General features: G+C 35.4%; 1 protein-coding gene across 2 annotated transcripts in view; it reads left to right on the top strand.

The window, feature by feature from the left end:
- Positions 1-19,160, top strand: part of SPAG1 (sperm associated antigen 1) — a 38,108-nt gene that overhangs the window by 3,909 nt on the left and 15,039 nt on the right. For both annotated transcript variants that reach the window (XM_014254084.2, XM_088065260.1), the window contains exons 5-12: positions 3,852-3,916; positions 5,833-5,951; positions 6,428-6,533; positions 8,772-8,902; positions 9,525-9,631; positions 12,060-12,222; positions 16,129-16,551; positions 16,941-17,040. In XM_014254084.2, the coding sequence (XP_014109559.2) occupies positions 3,852-3,916; positions 5,833-5,951; positions 6,428-6,533; positions 8,772-8,902; positions 9,525-9,631; positions 12,060-12,222; positions 16,129-16,551; positions 16,941-17,040 (1,214 nt within the window). The remainder of the gene's footprint in view (positions 1-3,851; positions 3,917-5,832; positions 5,952-6,427; positions 6,534-8,771; positions 8,903-9,524; positions 9,632-12,059; positions 12,223-16,128; positions 16,552-16,940; positions 17,041-19,160) is intronic.

The following is a 19,160-nucleotide window of genomic DNA, read 5'->3' as shown; positions in this document are numbered from 1 at the left end:
GTAGGTGTGTATGGGATTTTTCTGAATTGTCAGGTGTTGTCATGGATTCAGTTCAGTCTGGTTTTCAAAATTTTCTTTGAAATTCTGCGACACTGCTATAGGAACTTCATTAAGCATTGTTCTTTTCTGGAGGTTTGTGAGTCAGAAATGTTATGAAGGGATCCTTACAGGTCATGTGATCTTTCTTACTAATTCCTATTTTTCTTGAATAATTATATATTAGTAAATGCCTGATTTGTGTTCTTGTATTGTCAGAAACTACTTCTTACTGTCAGCTGGTACATATCTATTTATCCTGTTGGACCAGGACATTTGGGATAGCTAGCCAGTCTCTGTTACGTAGTATACAAAGAGGCTGTGGATTCCAGCAAGTGTTTTATAGGTCTTTAGTACTGAGACTAAGGTATGCTTTGGTTTGGTATTTGGTAAACATATTTTGCAATGTATGTTCCTCTTGACTGTCCTATTTTGCTAAGATGGATTGTGCCACTATAGCTTTTTCCTTGATTCATGTCCTGTATAACTCCTAGGACAGAAAATGGTTTAATACCATGTGAACTCAATAAATCGAGTTTAGAATAGAAGCATAAAATGTCTTGAATATAGAATAGAATAGAAGCATAAAGTATCTTGAAATCTAGGATGCACCATGTTACTAAATATGATGTGTTCTCCATTCAAAGACAAAATGTTCATTAATTAATAAAATAAAAATACTTTTTTTTTTCTCCTTCTTTAAACCATACAGCAGTCTTCAGATCAAATTTTGTTCTTTTGTTCTTCAGCTTTAGTTCTCCCTACCAGATTTTGGTGTTAGCATTATTACCCAGGAAACCTAGATATAGCTTTATGCTTTACCTGTGGTATGCGATTTCCATTCCTTTTGTCTAAGCTGATGGCCTCTGAAGGAACTGTAACCTGTCCTGGAAGAGAGAAGGGAAGCCTGAAACATTTTAAGCAGCAGTACAGTTATATCACTGCCAGATCCCTACTGAATAAAAGGAAGCTGTTTGTATAGCATACACTAGATTTATACCTGTGACATGAAATCTCAAAAAAATTGAACAATACACATAATCAACTTATTTTTCTTTCTTTCTTTCTGATAAAGTTATGTGTCATCTTACAGTTTTTAAACATTTGGCTAATCAGTTGGGACTATAATTATTTTTCAGACTGGCATCATATAATTTTGTGAGTAGGATCAAGTTTAGAATCACTGTGATAAATCACCCTCTTTGCTAGAAAGAAACCCACAAAACCTTCCATAATTTTATGTTAATACTTGGTTGGAGACTGTTCATCTGATCTGATGCATAAAAAAATCAGCATTTTCAATGAATCCAATTCTGGAAATTATTATTGATCCTAAACCAGTGGATTGCACTAATGGATACAAGTTTGGTAAATGGAAGCATCTTTCTTGTTTTGTCTGTAATCAGATTTTCTTGCTGATACTATATATAGGTGTAATTTCTATTCACCACTGATAGTTTATAACTCTATATACAGTGTGTTTTCTTTTTATTGGTGTGAATCCATAGTGGGGATTTTCCAAAAATGGACTGGAAAAGAGTGAAGTTTATGCGATATCTGCCTCTATAACACAATGTGGAAGTTTTTGTCTTGTGCCCCTGTTTTCCTGTCACGCTGCCCAGAACTGTCTTAACTGACCACATTGCATAATTATTATTTTTGCTGCCTCATTTTATCTAGGAGAGAACTAAAGCATGTGTTTAAAGATACTGATATTCAAAAGACTGTATTGATGGGATTTCAGCTGAGTCTCCTTTGCCAAACATGGTTTTCTAATATTACTCCAGAAAGATTTGCGTCCTCAAATACCTCCTCGTGCTACAGCCCAGGGCATGTAAAATGCATACAAGTTTTGTGTTATAAATATCCACTGTGATAGTATCTAATAGCCTTTGTGTTGTTTTGGATATTCTGAATTCAAAACTAACCATAGAATAGTAATGTTTAGGCCAGCACACAGGGCCCACAGGAGAACCAAGGCCAAATTGTGTTACCTGTACTGAAGCCAATTTGTGTGTTCGTCTTTGATCCAGAAAATGTTCAGTGGGCTTCAAACCCAGTGGGATTCGTACATTATGAATTATGGCAGGAAACATGACAAGCACAGAGGTCTTTTTTTTAATTCCATGGCATGTAAGTGTACATTTTTCATCAAAGCTTCTTGGATGAGATCCTCTGAAATATTACTGATCAAGAAATTCCTGACTCTGTTGGAAACACAACTTGATTACAATCATTTCAAAGACACGAGACTTAGAATTTTTTTAATTGTGGATTTTTGAGTCAATGTTTCTTCCTCATTCATTAAATGTACATGCTTATACATACTCCTAAGCTGGAGTTGCATTAGAGTAAGTGCCTTATGAGAATTTCTTCTGAGAGTTGCAGTAGTTTTGTTCATTTAAATTAAGGACTTTTGTTGAAAAGAAATACTTGATATTCATTAAATTAGTACATTTGTAATTTATACCAGGATGGATATATAATGATAATTCATGTTTCAGGAAGGCATATTTAGGAGTTACCTTCTCTAAACATGTGCTGATCGCTAAACATATTTATCATTTTCTCTCACTTCCTGAAAGACATAACATTAACAGTAATTCTAGAGTTATATACTACAAAATTTTGTGTAACCTAACATTACATATAGTCAGAAGTGTTTACAGGAAGGGTTACATTTGCATTATGTAAATTGAGGTGTTTACATCCAGCTGCTGAAGTATGTCCTTGTTACAGTGTCACCACTGGTAAAGCAAGTTTAGGGAGCTTCTGGTCATTTTTTTGGTCCAGTTTATCACATGCTGAATTGAACTGGTACAGATATTTGGGGATTGTACTGTGAGCTCTATCAGACTGTTTAAACACAGAAAATTGTAAATATGCAACTCTACAAAGAATTACACTGGTCTAACTCAGTGAATGCTGGATTGCAAGGTAAGAGGAGGACTGAATGACCAGGATAGGATAGATGGGAATACTTTGAACTGGCTATTCCACTGTGAAATACCTGTTTGGAACCACACCTTGCTATTAAGTATTTTGAAGTCAATAAGCAGGGAGGGGCATAGAAGAAGTATAGTCTCATCACAGAGGTAGAAGAGATGCCAAAGGTGACAGCTAGGGAAGTAGAGTCCATTAGTGTAGGAGATGAGTTGAGATACAAGGCAGCCAAATCTGATTGTCAGAACTGATTGTTGCAGGAAGGTCCTCAAGATACATTTTAGGTAAGGCAAGCTTCAATGGTGAAGCTTGTCTAAAATCTAAAATGAATATAAATAATCTTGGAATTGTCTTTATTGAAGGGACAAATGGTGAAAATAAGTCCAGACATTACTTTGAAGTAATTTATTTGCAGATTTGTTGGGAGTGTTCCAGGTACTACCAAAATCTGTGCATTGGGTTCTCTTGGGAAAGGGAAGCATAAAACCAGGTTACTGATTTAATCTCATTGTCAAACACCTCATCACAAGGGTGGGTTTTCCAAAGACTGAGTTCTCCCTTGCTGTGTTGAAAGGATGTTTGGGAAGATGGCATCATAAGATACTAATTAGAAAGTTTCACTCAGTGCCTCTGTGATGTGACAAGACAGTGGACAAAAAGTGTGAGACATTGGAGCTCCTCAAATTGCAATGATGTATGAAATGCATCAAGATTTTCTTTAAGATGAATTACATTTTCAAGACTGAGCTGAGAATAGTCATGAGTAGTGTGGTTGCTAGGAAAGCATGTACTGCAGAAACAAACCAAAAGAACCACTGTGAATTCCACTGCAACAAATTGTCTTACAAGATAACTGTTTGTTTCTCTTTTAGAACAAAAAATTGCAAAACAAACGAAGCAAGAAAAACATACCACGGGATTATAGTGAATGGGACAAGTATGTTAAATCCCTTATATTTCAGTTTCTAGTAAATCTCACTTATTTGTTTAAATACACTGTTGATGTATACATCATGATGTATATGATGACATAGCATTAAAGTCAGCATTTTAGGGAACTGTAACACTGATGAAACTTTCGTTTTTCTTAATAAATATTCTGCTAAAATGCAAATGGCACATTGTGTTACTAACAGCTGAGAACGAGTTAGTCTATACTTTTGTACAAGCTGTGTGAAACAGTAAATCAGCAGAAAAATAAATAAAAATTGCTTAATTGATGAGATTTTTAAAAGCTGCTCTAGGGTTATTTAACGTGTACTTATAAACATGGACTTCTCTATAGTTAAAGTCCCAGTTCTACATTGAAAACAAAACCGATGAATACTTACTCTTGCACTGAACCCCACTAACCTCAAAGAATGAGCTTCAGGCAGATGCATCTGTTTACTCAAATGCAATTACACTTAATAGAGGTTTAGACAGTAACTATTTTAGAATGGCTGGACCTCTGATACAAAGACACTCCACATCCTATAATGGTGGCACATCAACCTCCCAAGTTACGTGACAGGTTGATGCCCAAATTGTTGAACACAGAAAGCAAAAAGCACATACTTGTGTTGTACATAGTAGAAGCTTTTCTGTAGTTCCTGAAATCTGGAATATAATGCTGTAGAATCAGAGTGAAGAGGCACAAATTTCCTGTGCAGTAGATGGGGATATTTTGGGGTTTGGGTAATGAAACTATACCCCAAAGCCCCATCAAAAACCCTGTTCTGCATAAGTTTTGCATATTAGTTATTTTCACGCATTTATCTTTCAGAACTTGATGCCTTCCTGCTCAAATGTGGACAAAGAAAACAGATTATAAAAATAATCTTATATAAAAATAATATTATCAGAATATAAAAATAATTTCTGCAACAATTTATTATTTTATTAATTTATTCTTTACTCTTGCTACTGTATCTTTCCAAATTAATGGTAGAGATTTTGTTTACACATCTATTTACACAATCTTTAAGTATTTTAGTATGCTGATAATAGTACAGGTTGTGAATTTTCCCATGAAACACTTCATTTATTTTGGATTATGAGTATACTGCAACAGAGTTGTTGAAAGACATTTTCCAATTTAAAGCCTATCATGGTTTTAAAATGTTTTGAGGATAATTTAAAAACTTTCAAATAATTGTTTAGGCAATTTCTAAACAAAATGTTTAGAAAAAATGTTTCACTTCTTATTTTAAAAAACATTTATTTGAAATGTGGTTAATTTATAATAAATAGGTAAAAGTAAGCTAGCAAAAGATCAGATTCAAAATGGAGAACAATTAGCCTTACGTGAAAAGGTTTTGAGTTGAATAATTTTTCAAAATAGTATCTTGATTTCAGAAATAAATTATTCATATTGTCAAGATTATTGTGAAAAGGCTATTTTTCATTGTACCTTACACAGAAAAGCAGCAAGATTAATATTTCTTTATAGCATAGGAATTGATTATTGCTGTATTTATTTACAGTACTACAGCAGCAGTATTTCTTGATATACATTTCTAAACACTGTTTTCAAAAGCTGCTTCAGAGTAGCTTTTGAAGTGTTTGAGACTACTTTTCTCAAGTTTACTATATAAATTGCTTTGAAGCTGTTTCTTAGTTATTTTGGCCAAGGTTAATAGGGATGTTTGGTAGGGCTGGGATGAAGCCTGATGATACTGTTTCTTAAATTATACCTGTCTTTTTTTGGGGAAGATAGTGAGGAGATAGGCAGAGATTTTTCTTGGTCACCAATAACTGAACACAGCTTTATCTCTTTTCCTTTGGTTTATAATGAAAATACAATATGCCTTTCTATCAGCTGAGGAGTCTTGCTATGCAGCATTATTGAATTTGTCATTCTATTAATTAAAGGTTTGATGTGGAAAAGGAATGTTCTAAAATTGATGAAGACTGTGAAGAAAGTAACTCAAAAGCAAGATTCTTCAGCAGGCCAAGTCTAGCTGCAATTGAAAAGAAAATTGACACAACTGGTAATGTCTTAGAAACATAATTTTTCTTTAGTTGTAGTACTGTGTTGTGGAGTATGAACACTAATTAAGAAAGTGTATCATAGAGTTAAAGTGCCTTTATTTTTCAGCCCCTAGAGATGCTAAAAGTTCTTAGATCATCAAGTGAGTTTGAAGCCATGTTTGAAAAAAATTTGGTCTTGCTTAATAAACAGTTAGAATGTTCATTTTTAGTTGGGATCACTAGGTAAAGAAGTAAAGCATAATCTGGTATTATAAATAAATGGTAGAGGTTAGCCAACTGCTTTTTTCTTGCATGCTGAATTGTATGCCTATGAGAAGAGTTTAGTATTTTATTACAGAAGATAAAATACAAATTTGTCTTTTAGTAAGCCATGTGCTTTAAAAAAAATGCAGACTATGAGATTCAAAGTATTTTATCTGACTGTTGTGGTTACATCTGTGCAAGTTGCTAGTTGTGTAGAAATATTTTTTGCTAGGAATGACAAAGAGAGAGAAAATTTTTATTGCTACTCGTGAAAAAGAAAAGGGCAATGAAGCCTTTGCCACTGGCGATTATGTGGAAGCAGTGACATATTACACTCGGTGAGTAAATACTATTGTGTTCTTTTATTTTAATGACTCTTACTTGTGAAAGCTGTTTTTAATTGAATTAATTGAATTTAATAATTGAAACAACTTTTTATTGAAGCAACTATTGACAATTTAGATTATTTTCAAAAGGGCAGAAAGATTTGACAGAAGAATATTTAAGGCACTGATCCATCCTGATATTAATTTTTATTTATCAGACGAGAAGGGGCTAGATAGTGATGGAATGCAATCTTACAGGTGTCGCAAACTTCCTCAGATTTTTTTAAACCATTGAGATTCAAGGACATGTTTCCAAAAATAAAAGGATCGTCAGAGTGTTGAGAAATTAAATAATTACAAATATAGTCTAACTCTGTGCTTTGAAACAGTAAGGACTTAAAAAACCCCACAAATCAGAAGTGTCAAAGTAGTCATTTAGAAATTCAGGGTACATGGGAATCTTGGGGTATTAATTACCAGTGATAAGGGAGTGTAATGATATGACACTAGTGTGGGATGAAATGTGAAGATAATTAATGAGCTATGATATTATATGGGATAACTTTGAATAAAAGTATGAGAAGGTTAATGCATTTGTAGTCAGTGCAGATAAGTATGGAGAAAATAATGAATAGAAATAGTGTGAAACAGCAGTAAAATAAATATTTAACATATTTATGTTTAGGAAGTATCATTCATATTGTCACTGAAGGAGGCAGGGTTTTGTAGAGCAGCTTATGAAATTTTGTCTGGAGGTTACTGATATAGACAGATGTATATATATGTGTGTGTGTGTGTGTGTGCACACTTGTAATGATATTTATAGAGCACAGTCTGCTTAACTGAGGCATTTAATGTGTGATGGGTTTTTTTTGTTGTTTTTCATGACCTGCAGCCTTAAAACCTTTCTCGTTTTCTTTGGGTTTTTTACACAGACATAAACAAAGTTTATAGCTGTATTTCATATACCGTAAAATACAAATACTAATATAAAAATAAGTAAAAAGTCTGCTTTTGGAACATAAATGAGGTACTAATTACTAAGGATAGACAGAATCCTTTTTAATGGAGAGTTTTTCCATTTTTGATGTCTATGGGGCATTGTATGCCTTCTGAAACGTATGATAGTGACACCATGCTGTTCTAACTGGTCACTTTTCGAATTCTATCTGAAATCTATTTTCTTAGAGTTAACAAATATTAAAGTAAAATATTTTGGAGTGAATTGTTAATAACCTGAAGGGGTCATCTATGACAAAAATGGAAAATGTAGAATCTGATCTCTTATTCTTACCCATTGGCTTTCTTGACTGGCTTGTCAGTCTCTTGCCTGTTCCTCTTGTGTGAAGACAAACCTTCACGCATTGAATCACTGTTTAGACTAGAATGGATCTCCTCTTTTTCCCTCACCCTCCTACCCTTTCTAAAGAGCATGCACAGATTATCCCACCATATCTGTTATCCCACTGGGATCATAGCTGCATAGAGCTTTTATTATTTTTTTTTTTCCCATGCATTGTGCATTTATAGACAAGCATTTGAAATTGTTCTCCAACCAAGTTTTCTTTTTTTTCCACAAGGAAAGTGTGAGTCTATTGCAATGTGCTGTCCTCCTGGCACTTCTATTGCTGCTTTTTCCAGTGAACACAGTTTAGTTTTCCTTGCAACATTATTAGCAAGGTTGTTGGCAAAGATTCCTTTACACCATTTTGTTATGTGCATCCCAGCTGTCCTTATTCCTCAGAGATGATTCTGTTGTTACAGAAGCTAAAGCCCTACCTACAATACCACCCTGCAGCCAGACATTGACCTGGACAATTCATCCACTGCTACCTGAGTCTTTCCATTTTACAAGCAAGATCAAGAAGAATCCCATGTGTTCTCCCCCACCACCATACTTTTCATCATAATCCCCAGAGTTGTGTAGTTACTCTTCATCTTTCAAATGTTTCATTTGGCAGTTTTGTTGGAGTCTACGTGGATGGCAGGAGGAGGTAGCAGTCTAAGTTACAGACGAGCCTCTGCAACATCTCAGGTTTAAGTCCTGGCAAGCAAGAGGCTTCTGAAAACAGTAAATCTTCTTTGTTGACTTTGTTGACTGTGGTCTTACAGGAGGGAGTCCCTAAACACTACTGTGGTTAGAATACCAGTATTAATATTTCTGTAGTACTGTTTTCAGCTTACAGTAGTGAAGTGTTTCTAGATTCAGGTTTTCTAGCTCCGACATGATCAATCTTCCCTTTCTTTTAGGAGTATATCAGTAATACCGACTGCAGCTGTGTATAATAACAAAGCTCAAGCAGAAATCAAACTTCAGGACTGGGACAGTGCTTTGCAGGATTGTGAGAAGGTTCTAGATATGGAACCTGGCAACATAAAAGGTAAAGTAGAAAATAAAATGTCAATGTATTATTTTACCTCTAGCAAATAAAATGGTACATGTTGTTAGTTGAATTAATGGAGCTTTAGATGAGGTCTAAGTACAAATAAGGAGACAGCATGGCTTCCCAAAGCAGTTTTAATGGTTCTTTGGGGGTTAGTGAAGTTTTGTGCAGTTCATCCTGTTGATTTGTAATGGGAATTCATACATGGCAGCATGCTTTTCATATGATAACTATAAGTCCTCTTGTATTTGTGCAGTGTTTCCATAATACCCACACTGAATTATAAATTAATTTAAAAGTGACATGAAGACAATCAAAATTGTTGGTTTATTCCTTTCTGAAGTCAAGGACTTGAATGTAGCTAACTGTATTTGCATGGGTGGAGGGAGAAAATTTGGAAACTATTACAAGGTGCTTCACAATTCATGATTGCTGCCTCAAAAGACATCACATGAAATTGCATCATTAAAAATCATCAAGAAAACAGTTGTTACTAATATAGAAGTAACTGAGAATTTAAAAAACTGTTTAACTGCACTTAACATATCTAGAAAAAATAGTGTATTTTTATTCACTTTATCCTTTAAATACATAGATAATATACTTTGTTCTTTTGTAGCTTTGATGCGTCGTGCCACTGTACACAGTCATCTGCAGAATTACCAGACAGCTATAGAGGATCTGAATAAAGTGCTGTCTGTTGAACCAGAAAACTCTATGGCTAAGGTAAAGATCAGTGAGTTGAATATGGCTAGAGAGAGGTTGTATGCAGTTGTAGCATAAAGTGAGTACAGTTCAGGTTGTTTGATGTAACTGTGAGTTTTGAGGACACACTTGATCTGCTGTGCCATTGATCAGCTTCCCAAGACCACATGTGGAAATTAGGTACTTGAATGGGGCCAGATCTTCTGTTCAGGACTTGATTGTGAGGAAAAGTCTCCTCTATTAATGTAATTTAGGTGCCCAAAACATTTTCTGCTGAACATTTTTGCAGTATTAGTGTCTTGCTGATCAAAGATATTTGGGAATTTCTATTGAAAAGATCCACTGAGATAGGTGCATTTAAGTTTGAGTATATAATGAGAAGCAAAATTCAACAGAGATGCCAAGCGCTTCTTGTTATAATGGTAAAGTTAACCCAAAAGGAGAATAGCTGGATTCTGTCCTTGCTTCAGTGTGGTTATAAATCCTCATTTCTCATCTCCAGGGTAGAATGAAAAAGCTTTCATACCTTCCAATAAATCTGGACCCTTCATAACCAATTTTGGATGAAAGAAAGCCAGGTGCTTTCTTTGAAAATCAAGGAGAGGATGTGGTCCTTGCACTTCTATTACTTTGGCTGTTTAGGAGAGGACTGGTTTGTGTCCCTTCAGTGGTATCTTAGGGATGTTTTGCAGATTAGAACAGTCCTTGCATTTGGACTCTATGTGTCCTGAGAATCTTAAGTAATGGGCAGTTTTGATAATAAACTGCTTGTTGTATGTTAATTATGAGGCCATCATGCTACTACCCTCACAATGTTTTTACATATGACTTCTGGATGCTGTGCAATTGTCCCAGCTTCTGACTTCTGTCCAGCTTTGTTGGTGGCATATCGTAAGCTGCTAGCAGCTTGCTCATTGCTGCTTCTTTCCATGGCGTTCTTACTATTGCTTGAATCAGAGAAAGTGGTGTAAGCTTCTTGTGTCAAATTCACCACATACAGCATTTATCCTTTTAGGGTATTCCTGGAGCTAAGTTCCTGTCCAGAATAGTTCTTGAGTTTCGTATCAACCAAGGAATCATATGTTTCTAGATTTGAATTGTTAAAGAGATTTTAGTCTTTTTCTTTTCTGTTTACAAGACTGAATAACTAAATAACTTGTGAGTCTGTGATGACAATTCTACAACAGTCTTTGTAAAAAGATGTATCAAATGGGCTGTGCTAAGACTTCTTATAATACTAGACATAGATAATCACTCATTTTGATTACACTCTTCCATTACTTGCTTTGATGAGCAGTACGTTTGTAACTGAAAGCAGATGTCTTTACTTTGTCCTTATCCATGCCAGCTATTATGCCGTGGCTGGCACATTGAGAAATGACAAGTGCTTGGCAGGGCATTTTTTCAAGTTTCTCATTGCTTGGAGGGTCCTCAAAACCTTCTTGAGCTAAATATGAATGCATGGAACATATACAGAGTGCACGTTTATATCTAGAATCACTAATACAAAAGTGAATTAGTTCTCAGTGACTGGAATTCTTCAAGACAGTTTGTCCATGTGAATCTTTGCTTGATCCTGTTCTTGTCTTTTTCTTGAGGCAGGAAGTACTGAGATAGCACTTTCTTGTACAGCATTGAGTTACATTCAAAGTACCACATAGTGCTGGGTGTGTCTTACTCTGTTCTGACAATGTAAAGTGATTTAGTGGTTTATGGGTTACAGCGATAGTGCTGGGTTAACAGTTGGACTTGATCTTAAAGGTCTCTTCCAACCTTGATAATTCTAGGCACAGTTAAAGGGGGTTTTTTGAGTAATGGAAAAGTGTTATGGAATGAGAAGCTGTTTGATCATCTAATTGCAGTTCTTATACAAGGAGAAAACCTTATCATTATTCAACAGTGTCTTTCTGCTACACTGTTAAGAGACTGTTGTCTCTTGGTTCTAGTCCTCTCAGTTGCATTTCTCCATCAGATGTCCATCTGACATCAGATTCTCCATAGCATAAATTTTGATTTTGATTTTAGGCTTTTTTTGAGATTCTCTAGAGAACCTAGTGTTTTACACACCTCTTCTTAGTAGACCATGCCAGATCTCACAATCATAAATCTACTTTTTTTCCTTTGAATTTAGTTTGGTTTTTTTGATAAGCAATGCATTCAAGAAAAGTATTTATTTATTTATGTGATATTTTCACATAAAGATGTAAAGATATCTTGTGTCTTTATCTTGTGAGAGTGACAGAAATTGACTATTCATTGTGGTTTGATGCTGACTCTTGGAAAATTCACATTTATTTGCAATCTTTTTATATTGGCAATATTTATCTTGATAATTCTTCAGGATGTTACATGGATTATTTAACAGAATAAAACTTGCTGTACATAAATTGTCATTTATATACATAATAAAAAAGACTTATGCTATTGCTGGCTTTTTTCTCTATTGTAGAAAAGTCTACTAGAGATTGAAGAGAAACTGAAAGGTTTAAACCCTGTATCTGGGCCTCCAGGCAAAGGAAAAAAAATACTTATTCAAGAGATAGAAGATTCAGAAAATGGTGAAGGAAGAGGGGAAAATACAGAAGAATTTGAAAGACGTGATGGAGATAAAAGTAATGTCTTATCATTTCCTGTTTTATTTTAACCTAAGAAACAAATCACTGTTTTTGAGATTGTAATGTTTATTCACACAATTCATCAATGTTTTCTTGCAAAGAATTTTGCCTGTTCGAGGACTAAACTTACTTTGAATACTTAAAGTAGATCTGGGTGTGAAATCTAGAATCCAGTTTTATTACACATCTTTGTAATTCTTTCTAGAATGAGCATAACAGAGACAAATGGAAAATATTGCTATAAATTACCTACTTCCCTGTGCCCTGTGTAATTTTACACCTGTCCTTTGATGTGGACACAGTTAAGAATTTGTTCTGGTGAGAGAACATTTTGTGTTCCTGAGATCTTTCTGTCACACAGCTTTCCTGCCTTCCCATCAGCACATTTTTATTCTGCATTTTTCTTCCAATGCTTGCATCAAAGGGTGTAAAAATGATCAAGTATAATTTGTCAACATCAGTAATTTTTGTTGTTTGTTTTGGAAACTATCATTCTTACTTTTTGGGTTTTTTTAATTGTAAGAGCCCATCTCAGTGCTCTGGATGTTTATATTAGAGATAAACAACATGTAATTCTTGTACTGGGTGTAGTTTACAAGCAGTTGAAGTGTGTCTCCCATTCCTGGATTAGTGTGTGATTGATTAACTGCTAGGCTCTTGGGATGAAGCCACTGGCATAATCAGAATCCATGGCTTGCAGGAGGAGGTGAGACAGCAGGGGCTAGGAAGGCTCCTGTTAGCTGGTTGCTTTTAGATTCAGCTGCATTGCTGGCCTCTAGCCTGCAACAGAGTAACATCCGTAGGCCAGTTTCACCCTTCTCCTTTGTGTTAGTTATGTTGGTTCTTTAAGGTATTGTGGCATGACAGCTGTGACTTTTATGTTTTCTGTGTTTTATCTTGAAACTAAATCAGTCCGTGGGTTTTGCAGCTTAATCATGAATGTTGGACTGTACGTGTGTGATATAATAATATATTACTGGCACACAAGATTGGGGAAAATACGTTTCTCCACATCAGTTGGTGTCTACCAAATCTCCTGAGCTAAAACCCTGGAAGAGAGGGTGCATCATGTCCCTAGCCTTAAATGTCTGTTCATTTGGGGTTGTTTTCTACTGTGAGCATTCAGATGACTGTGTGCCTTCTAGCTCCATAGGAAGACTTCCATTCTGTTGATGAAAGGTTAGGCCTTTAAACACAGGGAAGATCGTCATCTGATGCCAATGGCATATGTGTTCCTGTGATATGCATAAGTATTTCTGAGATTTAAGTGGCAAGCATTTTCATAGATTACTCTGTATTTTCTTGTACAACTGGAAACAAATATGAATTCAGTTCAGTTAATGAATAAAAGTGTTCTGTGAATCTAACAGCAATAAGTAGATTAAACATCTAGTCCTGTAATCACAGGCAGTCCTGTAGTCCATATAGTCCAGTCATGTAGTCACATTTATTTCACATTCTAGTTGGTAAGCCTGATGCATTCCTACTAAACTTAAAATTTAGAGATTGGAAAAAAGAAAATCAAAATATTTTTTATTTTCTTTAGGGCTGAAGAGTTGATTTCTGAATTTTGAACAAAACAAAGTCTAAATAGAGTGTAGTCTCTCTTTATCTTCTGTTTAACCAATAGCAAAAGTAAAAAGAGCCCTTTCTGTACAATAGAAGTGGAAAATTGCTTGCATCCTACAGACTATAAAACCCAGTATTCAAGCACTGCAAAACCTAAAAATCATGTGTGTGCTCGACAAAACACCTGGTATTTTGACATGTTATACCCCCAAGTTTAAAGATAAATTAGAGATACATTTTAAATAGCCCCTTTTAATTGAGACAAATTTTGTTGAGCTGTGTGGTATTTGCTTGATGCATTACAATATTAAAGAATATTTTATATATATATATTATATTATTATATAATATTTGACACTCCTCAAACTTAAAATATTCCTGTTAGAGTATTCAGTGGTTTCGTTTTTTTTTTTAGTTTTATGATGGTTCTTCCATTCTAAGTTTGTTATTTTAGTAATAACATAAATTAGAATTCTTTCTAGTGTGTGTTTGTTGTTGTTCTGGTCAAAATTCTGTCCAGAATTTTCAGTACCTTTCTTCAAATTCTCCTTGGAATTTATAATGTGTCTTGAATTTTTTTCCTTAAGAAAAGTTCAGAAGTGTTGGTATTTTTTTTTTTAGCACAGAATACTGCTTTTGAGAATACATTTCTCTGTAGAGACCAGTACAGAAACATTGTTTTTAAAGACTGAAACTAAAAGACAGTGAGAATTATATTTGAGAAGTATAGCTGTACATTTTTTGCATGCTGTTTACTCAGACCTGAAATATTTAACCAATTAGTATTACGCAGCAGCTAAACAAGGTAACTATCAGCATTCCTATTGTCAGGGGGACTCCAGATGCTATAAATGCTTCCTGTTTAATCCAGAACTGGTTCTGTGTACTTCATCTTTAGGAAATTTCCTCCCGTATTCAGGAATTACACATTATTCACATTAGTACCATTTACATCACATATTATGTATCTGCCTTGCTTTTTTTTTTTTTGTCTCTAGAAGCTGGGATGCTCTTTGACAGTGTTTTGCTATGTTTTGTAAAAGTTCATCCTATCACCTCTTTGTCTGTGACATTTAAATTTTTTTTCTGTTTTAATGTCCATAAAATGAAAGTATTTTAGCATGTGTGTTAAGGAAGTTAATATACTGGTGTTTCATTCATCTGCCCAGCAAGCCTTTTACCACCATTCTCCCTGGCAAATAGACTTTAAACCTTTTTGGTATATTTGGCACCACCAATTAGATGGATGGATATATGTGTCAAATATAAATAATTTAATTTTTACAAAAAGGTCTGTGTGGGTAGATTTAGCCTATCGTTGTTCCCACTGTGGAGTATGAACTTATTGTTAAACTTGGTATTTCAAAACAGGGACCTCAGCTAGGTAGAAGGCACTAAAGGATCTATTGTTTCTACAAATTTTATACTTTTCCATCCTGGTCAGTTTGATTTCAGTAACATTTTGTATGTTTAAAAAACAAATATTGCTTTCATTTTGGAGGTCTTCTATATTGAGTCAGTGTCAGATGTTTTGTTAAAGTCAATTGAAAGTATCATTCCGATATGTTGGACGGATAAATACATCAGGTTAAGGGAAGGGGAAGATAGCATCTTAATAGTACCAAAAGGCAGAGTTGTTCTGTGAGAAGTAGTATCGAGAGTCACGCTCTACAGAAATCTGTCTTTGAATACTGCCGTGGTAATCTGGTAGGAAATCAGCTGAATATGGAAGATAGAGATTTTATTATCTAACACCCTATTTCTTATTCTATGATTTTTTTCTGAATAAATTTGTAATAAATAACAGTGAAAGTTGAATAAGCACATGCATAAGCGGAAAAGGGGTTTTGGCATGTTTAAATGAAATCTTCTTGAGAAGGATTTATAAGCTTTTATCCTGCATATTCTATATTATATTTGAGGAGAGTTTTGTATAACATTACTGGTTTGATAGTTTGTGATCTAATTTTAACATGTAAGCATTTGATTTGGTCGTGGAAGATCAAAGCGTCCGTGTTGTAATAGGCGGTATTAAAAGCGTTAATTTCAAGGTGAGCCCTGTACCATTCTGAGACCTCAGGACAGGGGTTCCCATGTGCCCAGCAAGGGGAAATGAGGCTTCCTAGTGATCCCTTCTCAAAAACAGCTGCAGGTTCCTTGTAAGTAGGAATTTTTCCGTGTCGTTAGCAGTGCTTTCTGAGGCAGATAAGCCCCCCTAGCGCTGGGATGCTGCAGGCTTCGGTCGGTGTCCCTGTGCAGCACCCCCGTGTCGCGGCGGGCCGATAGTTCGCGCTGATGATGCGGCTCTAACCCGGCTTATTAACGCCCTTGCAGCCTCCGCCGCGCTAGCGGCAGCGCGGGCGGCAGCCGGGGAGCCCGCCATGGGCAACGCGCACAGAAAGTCCCACGGCAAAGGCGGCGGCAAGGCGCACGACAGAGACACGCACAAACAGAAGGAGTCCGCCGAGAGCGGAGGAAAAAAAGGCCCGTCGGAGAAGTCAGAAAAGCATTTGTCAGACCATGAAGGCGAAGTTAATGGCTATTTACGCAGTCGTGAGAAGAGTGAAAGCGCCGAAGCCGAGGAGCTCTGCAAGTCGCATAGAGGAGGGTCTCAGTCGGCTGGTGGTGGCAGTTCCAATTCGCTTCCTCCTACTGCAGCAAAACTAAAAAGTGAAGGAAACGAGTTATTTAAGAGTGGACAGTTTGGAGAAGCTGTGCTCAAATACTCGGAAGCAATTGAGTGTGTCGCTGGTCTAGGTGAGTGTAATAATACCTTATACTTAAAATTTAGAACTGTTTAGAAGATTTAAAGGAGCTACGAGTGAACGAATGTAGTCTGCCCCTGGATTTTTGACAGGAGTTTCCATGCAGTAAATCTTTCATCATTTCAGTAGACAGCAATTCATGTGACAGAAAATACAGGAAAATGAGTGAAATAATGTTTTAATTTTCTTGGGGTAGAGCTGTTGGCATTTATTTATGTTTGAATACTTACATATTCTAGGCAACATGATAAAAGAAAGCTGTTTAGAGCTTTGCAGTGTCAGCAGACTGCATCACTGCAGTGCAACTTGGAGTATGCAAATCTTTAATTCTTAAGTGTAATTTCAGTAATACTATTTGATTTTAATTGTAACTTCTTCTAGGAGAACAAAGTCCAGACGATTTAAGTATCTTGTACTCAAACAGAGCAGCATGTTACCTTAAAGAAGGGAACTGCAGTGACTGCATTCAGGATTGTAACAGGTAAATTGAAACCTCCCATGTAGAACAACAACATTCCTGGTGATGATTAAACGTTTTAACTGATATATTGCTAGTGCTGTTTGACTCAGAACAATATCAATAAAGTCTGATTCCCTGTCTAAATGACAGATACCTTTGTTAGATAAACAATCATGTGGAAACTAGGAAAGGAATAACTTTTAACTTAATGTGTAAGGGCAGTTTTTAAGCTTACTGTGTTCACAGAAATGCATAGCAGGATTAAAATTTTTAATATAAAAGCAGGTTTACAGTGGAATTCTGCAGTAGCTTCTGTGTAAAACCTTTGTTACGCCTGGTGCTTATCACAGCATTGGAAATTATTTTGAGCACATGTATGGTGTACATGTGTGTGTTCTCCGTTGGTTTGTTGTTTTGGTTTGGGGTTTTTTAATATATACTTGACATAGTTATAAGTAGTAATTACAGCTGTTAAGGAATTGAGCTAAAATCCTTTCTGCTTATTGTGGCTTTTAAGGATACGGTAGTTAGAGAAGATCAAACACCTTCTATAACTTCCAAACACTGTGTCCCACTAAATTATTACTGTACTTTTGATGTTTTGGGGTATTTAGTATTTCCATAGATTGAGTTTATAAAGCTGAGCCTTAAGCTGCAGAAAAGTATCTTAGAAGAATTAGAAATAATGTAAAGTAATCAGTGGAGTATTTTGTACAGCAGAACTCCACTGTTAAAAAAAAGCCCTCCAAAACTAAAAATAAAATATGCATGTACCTTTGTAATACAAAGGTACAAAACATTTAACTTACTATATATATATATATTCTACCTGATAGAATAAGTTCTCTGGAAAAAATACTCATTAGCATTATTTTGTTGAAACAGACGGAGGATCACAGACAGCTGGCCAAGAAGGCGTATTTAAGAGCATTTTTCTGTTCAGGGGGTTTGAAGTATGTAAAACTTTAGCTGGAATCAGTGATACAGAGGTTTTAGGTTTTGTATTCTTACCAATTAGAAGCTTTTTATTCTTACTACCTAATGATAGTGTCCTTAATGTCATGCATATTTCATGGATGCACAAGGACTCATGATGCTTAGTGGTAGAAGTAATACAGAGGTAGAAATAACTTAGAGACTAGACTGGGAAGCAGAATTGCAGACCTGCAAACATATGTAAATTAGGTGATGTCAAATAAATGTTCAGTAGGCAACACTATAATATATCATATCATATGTAATATAATATATATTGTATAATTATATATTTTTTATATATATATATATATATATATATTATAGATAATCTACAAATAGGTTACAATTTCAAAGTAAAAAATTATGTAGGATTATATTAGGAGAAACCTTCCCACAAACCGTGCTTGGCATTACAACAGGGTGCCCAGAGATGCTGGCAGAGATTTTCTTGGAGGGTTTTCAGCTGTATCAAGCCTCGAGCAACCTCATCTGATCTGCAAGCTGGCTGTATCTCTAGCAGATAGCTGGGATATCTCAGTCTGGATTGCTTTATGACTTCATGAAATCAAATTGTCTAGACTCATCTTAATTTCACTATTTCAAAAGTTTATCTTTAGCAAGAAAGATTGAAAAGAAGGTAGTCTTTTAGAAATAAAGCCTTTGTGGGCTGCTTCTTATTGCTGAAAAAGTGTGTGGTGTTGGGAAGGAGTTCTAATTGCACAATGCTGAGCTTGGTGCTGACCAGGCAGACAATCAAAAATGTAAGCAGACAAAAGACAGGCGAAAACCTAAAGTCCAGAGAAAAACAGGTCTATATTCCTGTCCTAATCTATGGGTTTTTTAAGTGCACACTTTCATTTAAGGAAGAACTTTCAGTCATGTAAGGAAAAGCACCATATACTTGAAATCCTTGTCAATTTAGGCATGACTTAAGAAAAACAGCTTTTGCTCTTAATCAGGTGCCATTACATTAATCATATCTTGATGATGAGAGCAGTTTTCCAGACGGAAGATAGAGCTTTGAGTAAACTGTAGTAAAAGCAGTAACAATTTCAAAACTGGGTGTCATTTAGGGTGTTGATATGAACCACTCAAAGCCATTTTCCTTAGTTATTTTACTCTAAGTGCTATCTGAAATCACAGAGTTACATATAGTTGTGTAT

Source organism: Pseudopodoces humilis, chromosome 1, assembly GCF_049639895.1.
Source record: "Pseudopodoces humilis isolate 2021_Gansu_Grassland_sample_001 chromosome 1, ASM4963989v1, whole genome shotgun sequence".
Taxonomy (NCBI): domain Eukaryota; kingdom Metazoa; phylum Chordata; class Aves; order Passeriformes; family Paridae; genus Pseudopodoces; species Pseudopodoces humilis.
The sequence above is the reverse complement of the archived record's forward strand: the minus strand, read 5'-3'. Positions and strand labels throughout refer to the sequence as shown.